Source organism: Setaria italica, chromosome V (genome assembly GCF_000263155.2).
Source record: "Setaria italica strain Yugu1 chromosome V, Setaria_italica_v2.0, whole genome shotgun sequence".
NCBI classification, from domain to species: domain Eukaryota; kingdom Viridiplantae; phylum Streptophyta; class Magnoliopsida; order Poales; family Poaceae; genus Setaria; species Setaria italica.
Genome location: NC_028454.1, coordinates 41,239,164 through 41,250,701, shown reverse-complemented (window position 1 = coordinate 41,250,701; position 11,538 = coordinate 41,239,164). Strand labels below are relative to the sequence as shown.

General features: G+C 51.6%; 1 protein-coding gene across 1 annotated transcript; it reads left to right on the top strand.

The window, feature by feature from the left end:
• Positions 1 to 6,624: 6,624 nt before the first annotated feature.
• LOC101766949 (aspartic proteinase PCS1) lies at positions 6,625 to 8,431 on the top strand. The gene has a single exon (XM_004970496.3). The coding sequence runs from the start codon at positions 6,808 to 6,810 to the stop codon at positions 8,131 to 8,133; it is 1,326 nt and encodes a 441-aa protein (XP_004970553.1). The 5' UTR covers positions 6,625 to 6,807; the 3' UTR covers positions 8,134 to 8,431.
• Positions 8,432 to 11,538: the final 3,107 nt, after the last annotated feature.

Below are 11,538 nucleotides of genomic sequence, written 5' to 3'. Positions count from 1 at the left end.
ATGTTTAGTACTCCTAATTAACATCCAAACATCCGATGTGACAGGTATTAAACTTTAACAGGTGTTTCCCAAACACCCCCTAAGACCAAATTGGCGATTCTTACTGGAAGTGGGGGAATTACGTCGTCCCCGAGGGCACTCGTGCTTGTAACCCGCTGACAGCGGTGGACTACGCGCGCTTTGTTTACTGGGGGTGATCAGGGTCCTGCCACTGCCAGGACAGACAGCGGAGCAAATCTTCTTTAGTGCTCTGTACTCTGCAGACTGCGGTCGCAGCCACACTTCTAGTTTTTTGAATTTACGCCCGCGCCAACCAAGAGATAGGTGCACGTCCACATTGGATTGGTTAACGCGACTGTCAAAAGGTTATTAGAGAACGAATGGTCCGGCGGAACACGAGCTAGGGTTATTATTTTATTAATCGTACAAGGCCACCAACGCGACCTAACAAACTAGCGCGAAATTGTGCCCTTGTTTACTTCCCAAGTTGGGCCTTGTTTAGTTGTTGAAGTTGGGAGGTGCCAAATTACTGTTACAGCACTGTAGCACACTGTAGCGTTTCGTTTGTATTTGTGAATTATTGTTCAAACATTGACTAATTAGGCTCAAAAGATTCGTCTCGCAAAGTACAACAAAACTGTGCAATTAGTTTTTAATTTCGTCTACATTTAGTACTCCATGCATGCACCGCAAGTTTGATGTGATGGGGAATCTTCTTTTTGCATAGTGCCAAAGTTGGGAGTTGGGGGAAACTAAACATGACCTTGGGAGGTGCCAAATTGACATTTTGCCATAAATGCGACACTGTAGCGTTTCGTTTGTATTTGTGAATTATTGTCCAAATATTGACTAATTAGGCTCAAAAGATTCGTCTCGCAAAGTACAACAAAACTGTGCAATTAGTTTTTGATTTCGTCTACATTTAGTACTCCATGCATGTACCGCAAGTTTGATGTGATGGGGAATCTTCTTTTTGCATAGTGTCAAAGTTGGGAGTTTGGAGGGAAGTAAACAAGGGCTGTATCTGTGTCGTGTCATGCAACTAACTAGGCTCGCAGGTGAGGCGGGTTGTGGGCAGCCGCTAACTCACAAAGCTTGCCGCAAAATTAATTTCGCGGGCTTGCAGCTGGCCACTGATCCATCTGCTTTAAGCTAATCCCAATGAAGAGTTTCATTTTGATGTTTCCAAGATAGCCACATAAGCAACATGAAAATGAAATTGTGTTTGAAACTACCTCTACAATACAAAATTTCATGGTGTAGTTTCATATGCACTACATACAAGACACAAACTGTGTTGTTAACTGTGCATACATGGTTTCATCTAGATGAAACCCCTCTTACCTCTCTCCTCATTAACTCACTGCCACATCATCAAAAATGCTGACATGGCACCCTAATTAATGTGCATGAAACCTCTATGAAACCTGCACTGGGATTAGTCTTACGGTCATGTATTTCGTGGTCAGGTCGCAGAACCCGCAGTAGCCCGCCTAGGTCCGCATCAAGTGTGTTTGAGTGTTTGGATCGTTAATCCTGATTAAAATTCATGTCACATTAAATATTCGGAAGCTAATTAGTAGGATAAATATGAGCTAATTATAAAATTAATTACACATGGAGGCTAATTTACGAGATGAATCTATTAAGCCTAATTAATTTATCATTATCACATGTTTACTGTAGCATCACATTATCAAATCATAGACTAATTAGACTTAATAGATTCGTCTCGCAAATTAGTCTTCATCTATGCAATTAATTTTATAATTAGTAATTAATATCTAAACATTCGATGTGACAGTAATTTTAGGAGGTGCTAAAAAACAAACACCCCCAGTTTGTCCACTGCTATGCGAGTCAGCGAGGCCGCGGAGGCGCAGCTGGAGGCAGGAGCGGAGACAGCCTCGATTCCCTTGGCCCCGAAGGCGCAGGAGCCGGCGGAGAGCATACGGAGGTTGGCTGCCGCCGCGGCGAGCACGGCGACCAGTCGTTAGTGACCGCGTGCAGGGAGCGAAGCTTGAGGCGGCGCAGGCCCGGGCCGAGGCGGTCGGCGACGAGCGCGAGGTCCGGGTCGCCGACGCTCTCGGCGCGGCGGTCGCACTTGAACGCGAGCTTGGAGATGGCCAGGGTCGAGCGCGAGGCGGAGGCGTGAGACGGCCTCGGCGGCGAGCTAGCGGCGGCAGACGAGGGTCCGCGGCGCTGGCGGTCACCGAAGCCGAGGAGGCCGAAGACGAGGGCGAGGAGGAGGTCGGCGGTGCGGTCCTCTCCGGCCGGCGGCAGCCTCGGCGATGGAGGCGAGGAGCTGCCGCGGCGGTGCTGTCTTCTCCGGCGGCCTCGAGCTTCGCCTACGTCCGCATCTACTAGTGGTAGTGGCGGACAAAGCGTTCTGGCTCTGCACATACATGGAAGAAGAACGCGTTGCACTCATGTTCCTCACCCCAGCGCATGAGATGACGGGTGGAGAAGGCCGGCGGGCGACGGCAAGAGAATTAGGCTTAATAGATTCGTCTCGTCGTTTAGCCTTCACTTATGTAATGAGTTTTATAAATAATCTACATTTAATATTACTAATTAGTATCTAAATATTCAATGTGACGCGTGTTAAAAATAAGTAAAAGTAACTGAACACCCCCGAAGCTGCGGCATGCGGGTCGTTGCGGCTTCTCGCGGGTTTTGCTCTCGTCCCGCGGACTTTGCAGACAAACTGATGTTAGTCCGCGAAAAAATTGCAGCTGGATGACACCGACCACGAGCGGTGATTTTGCGGGGTGGGTACGCGGCCTCGTCTAAGATCCCGCCCCGCCTGCAAGCCTACAACTAACACACCGGTTCGGACGACGCCCGCGCGTGGCGAGTCTGCGCCGGCGCCGCGTGCGCAGCGCGGTAGTAAAACTCCATTTACCAGCCAAACTCTCGCTGCACATCACAAAATCATATAGGGCGTGATTGGATGGCCGACCCTCCCAGCCCACTCCGCATCTGTGAGCCAGGATGCAGGTTCCTTCTTTCGAGCTGCTGTTCGGTTGCTTGATTTTTTTCTCGTTTTCCACGCCTGGAGCCTTTGAGTGCTCGTGCTTGCACCCTATGCTGCATCAGTCGGGCTAGGCTCGCAAGAAACGCTCGATTCCTACGGGTGTGATTGATGCCTGCTCCTAGCCAGGTCCGTTCCTAGGAACCAGGCTCTCCGTGGTCAGCCTAAGAGCATGCAAGAGCTCTTTATTGGATGGTATGAAACCACACATGCAGGTTACCAAGAGCAAGCTCTTTATTGGATGGTATGAAACCACACATGCAGGTTACCAAGAGTAAGTGATTAGTTGTCTGAATGTCTATATCTCCCACCTCTATAACATTGCAGGTCACGTGCTTCTGCACGCATCGCGTGAGCTAGGTTTCCAAGAAACGTCCAATCTCTCCGCACCATAGGAGCCTAGCTGCGAGGCCGCTTTTGCACCCGGGGACCTAGCTCAACCCCTAGCACAGGCATCCAAACGTGCAGAACTTGCATCCCGGGAACCAGATGGAGGGGCCGCAGGCATCCAATCACGTCCTATATTTCGAGCGAGCCCTGGCTCGAGCTGTACGGCCGCATGGTCGGAGCCTGACCCGAGTGCTTATCCAGCAAACCAATCAACTTGAAGTTGCATCACCTGAGCGAGGCCAAGGGAGATACAGGTAACCAATCGCACCCATAATGAACACGGGGCCGCGGCGTGTCATGCATGATAGCTGCTAAAATGTCCCACTGCTGACGGCAAATTAAGCTTGCTCGCCCCCGTGCTCGGCACCGCACAGCCCAGACGACAGGTTTCGCTCGCGCAAGCAGCACGCGGTGCACGCAGGCGGCTGTCTGACCTCTCCCCGCCCCGACCAGCCGCCGCTGCGTCGCCAACAACCAGCGGCAAACCCCCGCGCGCCCGCCATGATTGCTCGCAATCCCCTGGGTCATCAGCCAGAGCCAGCCATGGCCTCGCGAGAGCGACCCCCAACCGTGCAACTACATCGAGCTGATCCAGCGCCACCACCTGCCCCCCCTACTCCTTGGTCCGTCCGCCCAGCCATCCTCGCACCCGTTGACGTGGGTTCGACCGAGAGTCTTCGAGCCAGGAGCCCAGGACCATGCCATCATGGATGCATGGTCCATGGCTCCACGCATATCGACTAGCAGCAGCGCCTGCCGGCTCGTGCTTCTCAGCGGCACCACTCATCATCTCCATGACTCCACCTACCCCAGGGCCCAGGTCCCTCCCGGGGTGGCAGGGCCCGATTCAGAAGCGAGCTAAGGATAATCCTGGGAGAAGAGAACAGCGCGTGCGTCACATGTCAGGAAGTTTGTTCGCCGGCCCCGTCAGTGCTGACGAGATGGACCTAGCTACGCCCCCTGTCGAATGATCGAATCCCACATGCTGACGCCTGGCGCGTCATCAGAGCAAGTTAGCGTTCGTTTTGCATCTTTTTTAAGTTTAGTTCGATTGTTTGGGTTGCTGATTGGATGTCATTTAGGTCCATGCGACCGGTGAGGCGGCCAGTGATCCCGATTAGTCCGCGTCTTCGCGAGAGCTGCCGGCTGCCGCCACGGACGCGTGGAGCCGGCGGCATGGCCCGTGGGCGACAAACAAGTCAAGGCGATCGAGTCGCTGGATGGAAATGCTGCAGCTGCGCGCTGTTTCCAGCTGCTGCTACTCCTCTAGTCCTCTAGGCTCCAGTGCTACTGTAGAGTGAGTTAGTGACCGACCGCTGATAAAAACTAGTGCAGGATGGCCCCTGAAACAAGGGGTTTTAGCGAGTGACGCGACGACGTGCTCGGTCCTTGTAACAATGCGTGCTGTTCCCCATTTCTTTTTTCTCTTACGAACGTGTTGTTCCCCACGACATTTCGCATTTCTTTACGTACTAGAAGCAGGGAAGAATACAAACGCCTTCTCCGAGGCCATTCGTGCTTGTAACCCCGCTCTGCCCGCCGTGCACGTCCTCCGTGCGGTTTTTGTTTACGGCCATCAAAGCGTGCCGGCCAGGACAGACAGCGGAGCAAATCTTCGTAACTTCTTCTGCAAACCGCATTGTCGTACTACGCGTGCTGCAGTACTGTTCTTTTCCTCCTCGAATTTATGCCCGCGCTAACCAAGACACGTACACGTACCACACACCTACCCTAAAATAACGAAACTGTCAGCAGTAGAAGAGTGGCCTAATGGTAGAACCCGGATTCAAAGTTGCGAATTGCTCGCGAACAAAGCGCAGCGGAGAGGCTCATGATTACTGTAGCTACACAAAGCACCCGGCCGGCCTACCTACACCGGCTAGGACGGCGCCGGTAGCAAAAAGGGTCGGCCCGGCCGGCCGGCGCGGCGGCTAGCCGGAACCGGCAAACCGCGTCGCGCTGACGGGTGGCTAATGAATGCCTTGCGCCCGGCGCGAAAAGGCTTGGCGCTCTGGCTCGCCTTTACGCTGCGGTACTTGCCTTGGTTACGTAGCTTGAATGCTCTGCCTCCCTCCCCTGCTCTGCTTGGAAACGAAGGCAGGCATCGCATTCACCGCACCCCGTTTGATGTGAGCTGTACGCGATCGACGTGGTGGTAGCTCCCCACACTGCTGGTAACTTCCGTCCCTGCAGAGTCCTGGCGGTAGATGAGAAGCATAACTCCGATGGCTCGTCGTGGCACGGATGATTGGACGCTTGCTTGGGTTTCGGTAGGATTTTAAAGTCTCCGGACTCCGGCCATTTACATAATACATTTACTGCTTCCTTTTCTTGGTAGTTTCTACCTCACGGTGATACCATCTAGAAGACGACGACGCTGTTCATAACTTCAAGCTGCCACCGTCCAAGCTTATTTTTATTTCAATTCTTCATGTTCATTTTGCTCTCGATCGACAACACAACACGAACCTATGCCGAGTTGATCATGGGATGTAGTACATGAACATTAGTCGAAGCGCTTTTGCGAAAAAAGGCGCTTGTTTTCGGCGGAAAACAGCCCAAAGATCCGGCCGTCCGGAAAGATGGCACTACCGCGTCGAACCTGTCGGGTTTAAATGGAGTAGGCTCATCTGAAGCGAAAAACCGTCGTGCTGGCGAGATCACGCCATGGTACAGTGCGGTACAAAAGCAATACCAATTGCTTGTCGATCTCGCCGTGGCATCAGGACACACTGCCTTGCGTCCGCACCGCACGCACGAACACGCCATATCAAATTGCCACCAATGCTTGCAACCGAGGGCGCCGAAAACGCAAAGACGCTGGGCCTAATACGAAAATGTGCCAAGCACGATTACGGACACAATTTGTTTTGGCACGTGTAGACAAGCTTTTCATGCGATGTTGGCAAGTCCACGACGTACTAAAACGTATAGGCCAGCAGGTAAATGCTGGAGCGTGCAGTTTTACCCCATGCAGCAGTGAAAGCTGCACAGTGCTAGACTGCTAGCGGTAGAGTGCTACAATATCCGTGACTAGCCGGCTAGCCCCCGCTGGCGGCCTGGCGCTCTCCGGTAGCGATACCCACAAGACGACAGGCAAAAGAACGCGGCTTCCCCTTCCCTGCGACAGCGGCTCGTCACGCGTCTCGCCCTGGCTGCTCCCGGCTCCCATCCTCATCCCATCTCAGTCACCACCACTCCAGTGCACTGCGCCTGTGCGCACTCGCCCGCGCCCCGCCCCCGCGCGCGGGGCGCCACCCCCCATAAAATCCACCGCGACACCGCCCGCGGAACCCCACTCGCGAATCCAACACGAGAGCGCATCGCCACCCTCACATCACATGCGCGCATAGGCCCCGGTCGAGCAGGTCGCAATCACCACCATGCCGCCCCCGCTGCTCGTCTGTCTCCTCCTCCTCTTGCTCGCCGCCGCGAGGCCGTGGCCCGTCGCGGCTGGGGCGCCGAAGACCGCGGCGAAGCCCCGCGTGTTCCCGCTGCGGGCGCGTCAGGTGCCGGCCTGGGCGCTGCCGCGGCCGCCGAGCAAGCTGCGGTTCCACCACAACGTCAGCCTCACCGTGTCGCTCGCCGTCGGCACGCCGCCGCAGAACGTCACCATGGTGCTCGACACCGGCAGCGAGCTCTCCTGGCTGCTCTGCGCGCCGGGACGCCAGGGGAACGCGAGCACCGCCGCCAGGGGCGCGTCGTTCCGCCCGAGGGCGTCGGGCACCTTCGCCGCCGTGCCCTGCGGCTCCCCGCAGTGCAGCTCCCGTGACCTGCCGGCGCCGCCGTCCTGCGACGGGGCTTCGCGCCGGTGCAGCGTGTCGCTGTCCTACGCGGACGGGTCCTCCTCCGACGGCGCGCTCGCCACCGACGTCTTCGCCGTCGGCGACGCGCCGCCGCTGCGGTCCGCGTTCGGCTGCATGTCCTCCGCGTACGACTCGTCCCCGGACGGCGTCGCCACTGCTGGGCTGCTGGGCATGAACAGGGGCACGCTCTCCTTCGTGTCGCAGGCCAGCACGCGCCGCTTCTCGTACTGCATCTCCGACCGCGACGACGCCGGCGTGCTGCTCCTCGGCCACAGCGACCTCCCCTTCCTGCCGCTCAACTACACGCCCCTGTACCAGCCCACTCTGCCACTCCCCTACTTCGACCGCGTGGCCTACTCGGTCCAACTCCTCGGCATCCGCGTCGGCGGCAAGCCGTTGCCAATCCCGGCGTCGGTGCTCGCGCCGGACCACACCGGCGCCGGGCAGACGATGGTGGATTCCGGCACGCAGTTCACCTTCCTGCTCGGGGACGCCTACTCCGCCCTGAAAGCTGAGTTCTTGAAACAAACCAAGCCCATCCTCCCGGCGCTCGACGACCCCAACTTCGCGTTCCAAGAAGCGTTCGACACCTGCTTCCGCGTGCCCGCCGGGCGCCCGCCGCCGTCGGCGAGGCTCCCGGCCGTGTCCCTGCTGTTCAAGGGCGCGGAGATGTCGGTGGCGGGGGACAGGCTGCTGTACAAGGTCCCCGGCGAGCGGCGCGGGGGCGATGGCGTGTGGTGCCTCACGTTCGGGAACGCGGACATGGTGCCCCTGACGGCGTACGTGATCGGGCACCACCACCAGATGAACCTGTGGGTGGAGTACGACCTGGAGCGCGGCCGCGTCGGGCTCGCGCCCGTCAAGTGCGACGTAGCCAGCGAGCGGCTGGGCCTGATGCTGTGACGCGGCTTGGCGAGAAGTAACTGCTCTGGGCCAGGGTTGGTTCCTCTTCCTCCAGGGCCTGGAGGAACCGCTGCCTTTGTAGGATAACCTAACGTTTCAGTTTGGAACTTGCTTATCCTGATCGTGCGTGTGGCATGTACAGTCTGTAGTGTAATCTGGAAATTAAGCGTGCGATGTACTGATGTGTTCACCCTTTGACTGAGCATGTAGGGTTGTGCTTTGTATGTAAAGAACTAAGATCGATGTGTACATGTACATCATGCAATGTACGGTCTGAAGCTTGACTTTCTTTGCTTATTTGGTTGGTTCTGAACGTCTGATGCAGCATCTCAGATGATTTAGCTGAATTTAGCAGGCGTAGCGTTATCAGTAACCCATCAATTTTGCTGACTGCTAACGCAAACATGAGACGTGATCTCTCGTAGAGCATCATCTGACACAATGTATTGCCATGTGAGCTCTAGTACAACATCCTTTTATTTTCATCATAAGCTTCTGAAATCCTGTGTGAGCTTTTGAGTTTTGAGAACCAAACCTCGTATATAAGATGGCTCGTTTTGTGCCAGATCAGACTCATGCTTTCAAATTCTGTGGGTTCGTCTCCCTCGACTTCTCATCCTTCCCATTTCTGTGAAGTTCGCTTGGGCGTAAGCATCCAGTGATGAAAATATCAGCGTGTACTATTTCAACGGGCCAACAAATTAATACAAATAACATTCAGATAACATAAAAGTGTCTGGTATCCTCTTGACATGCAATGAATAATAAGACCATTTAGTTCCATTCTCGCAAGATTTTAGATGTTATGCAAACAAACCCTTTATCAGAGAGCCAGCGCCTAAGATAAAGAACATTAGTTGAACATATTTGTGAACTGTCTGTGATCGATTGCAACCGAATACAATTTACATTGCAGCAGCTTATAAAAATACACCGTCCAGTAGACTACTAGACTGAAACAAGTAACAAAAAGCTTTCCTATTGCTTTGGCACAATGAAGAATTGAAGAGATGGGATCAAAGCGGCATATGGTGGATGGCATCATGCAGATGCTCAAGGCCAGCAGGGGTGGAGCTACGTGCAATCGTTTTGTCAGCTGACATCGACGATTTTGCCCGAAGCTCTTGTACCCTTGTGTTGTTTACGTGCCTTGACACTAGTAAAAAGCCATCGTGACACCGGCAGCCTAGCAGCTAGCCCATATAGCAACGGCCCACAAGGTGCAGGTCTTCTCGCCTTGCGTCAGCGGCACAGCGACACCTTGGGAACCGGCAGCTCCTCCGCCTCTGCGGCCTAGGCCAATTCCAAGACCAACGTGGTTACAATACCCCAAAGCCCCAATTCTCTAGTACAATTTCTTTACTTGACATGTAGAATTGATTAGGGATTTCAGGATTTGATCTTGGGTTAATTGGATATATGCTATTGCAACTATCCAAGTTTGGAGAACTACCGTTACAATTCGTCTATTTGAAAATATGTCATCACAATTCATTCTTTACTTGAGATGTGCCATTTTGTACATATTTGATGCCCTTGGACCCTTGTGCAGGTTCTGGTATTTTCGTATCTGTACTCGTTCGATTGGAAGATATCAAATAGAAATGTAATAACAACATCATTCAACCATGACTGACCACGGAGGGTGTTGAGGTCCGATCTGAGCATTGTAGTCTCCATCTTTGTATCCCGCAAAAGAAAGAAAGAAAAAAGACAGCACAATTAAAACCAAAAGGTAAACAAAACATGAAGGGACATTATTCTACCAAAAAAGAGTTGGTTCGCTGAAACTGAGTAGGCACCTTCCTACAGCACTTGGTGTGGCTGCCCTCCTGACCTTCCTAGTTTTGAAGATAGGCTTTCTCATCTCTTCTGGCGCTACATATCCCTGGAAAACAAAAGCGGCACACAAATTACTCTTGATTGACAAGACACACCAATACCTTTTGTTTCAACATCAGGTAGTGTGGCACATAATCTTCACCGAAAAGGAAAACCAAAATCACTGCCACCCTCCTTTTCATCTGAAAGTCATCATCTTCAGAACATCTTCGTCAGCCAATTATTCCCCAAATTTCATGTTTTCCTTTCTTAGCATTATAGAGCCCTGGGACAACAGCCTCATCTTATAGCGTACAACATAGGTTCTCCACACATATGGCGTATCCCATAGAGACAATATACTCCCCAAGAATGTATTTCTGAGTCCTGAAGACTAGTAACGTGCGTGCGTGCACGTAGATGCAGCATTCTCATAACAAGTTGCTGTGCATCACCAAGGCGCATTGTTTCACTAAACATAACACCAGTGCGATACAACACTCTCATGCGCTCATTGGTTTTCTTTTTGACATTTGCAAAGGTAAACATTGATAGAACATCAATAATCTCTGTGAAACAGTAATATCCAATCTCTAGTTTTGTGCTACAATAACAAAAATGTGACTTTATTAATGGAACGGCCATGTTAATTCAAAAATATAAGTCAATAACATACATCTAAAGAACATTATATTCTTTTACAAGATCATTATCCTAACTCTAGAAAGTAGTATGAATTATTTTCTATTTTTGGTGATGATACTGGATATTACTATTTCACTGAAATGTAACTCAATGTGACCCGTGAAACAGTAATTTTGCAATCCTAACTCAATGTACTCTGAATATTACTGAAATTTCACTGAAACAGTAATTTCAGAGTACTCTAAAAGTACTCTGAATCCTAACTTAATGTGATCAGCTCAGTAATTATGTCCCCTTAAATCAAGAGCTTGCTCGATCAACAACATTTTAACCTATCCAGTGGTACTCGTATCACTATACCAGCAATTGTCATATGATCAACAAAAATTTCTTACTCAGTCAAATATCTTGGTAATTTTATTTCTATCCCACCATGATCTCTTCGATCATTCTATCATATGAAAACTAATTTTCGCTTGACCATGGTTTCAAATATCTATTCTATAAAATTCAATATCATTATTTGCATAAGTTCTGTACCAAATCCAACATCAAATGTCCATTCCAATCAAGGGATCAATTATGACTGAAACCAGGACTTGTATATCTTATATATAGATTTTACCAAATATGGATTTGTAGTTGTCAGTAAAAAATCCATGCCTGTATGAAGCTGAATATACTTACAGATCACCATATCTGCAGTTGTAGGGCAAGACAACTTAAGTAAGAAATGATGGAATAAGCTCATTCGAGAATCTGAACTAAGTCGAATTAGGATCGCCGCTAGGATTGAAAGAGACAGAATAAAGATCCATTTCTCTGAAAAGAAGCAACACAGTGCGGATCTGACCAATCAGCTTCACCATGTGAAATGTGAACATCTCCTCCCTTACTTCGGCGGCTGAGAGAAGCATAGGAGGTGTCACCAGCACACCG

Bases quoted from the DNA above. Each gene is read 5' to 3' on its own strand.
- LOC101766949 (XM_004970496.3), top strand. From the start codon at position 6,808: ATGCCGCCCCCGCTGCTCGTCTGTCTCCTCCTCCTCTTGCTCGCCGCC.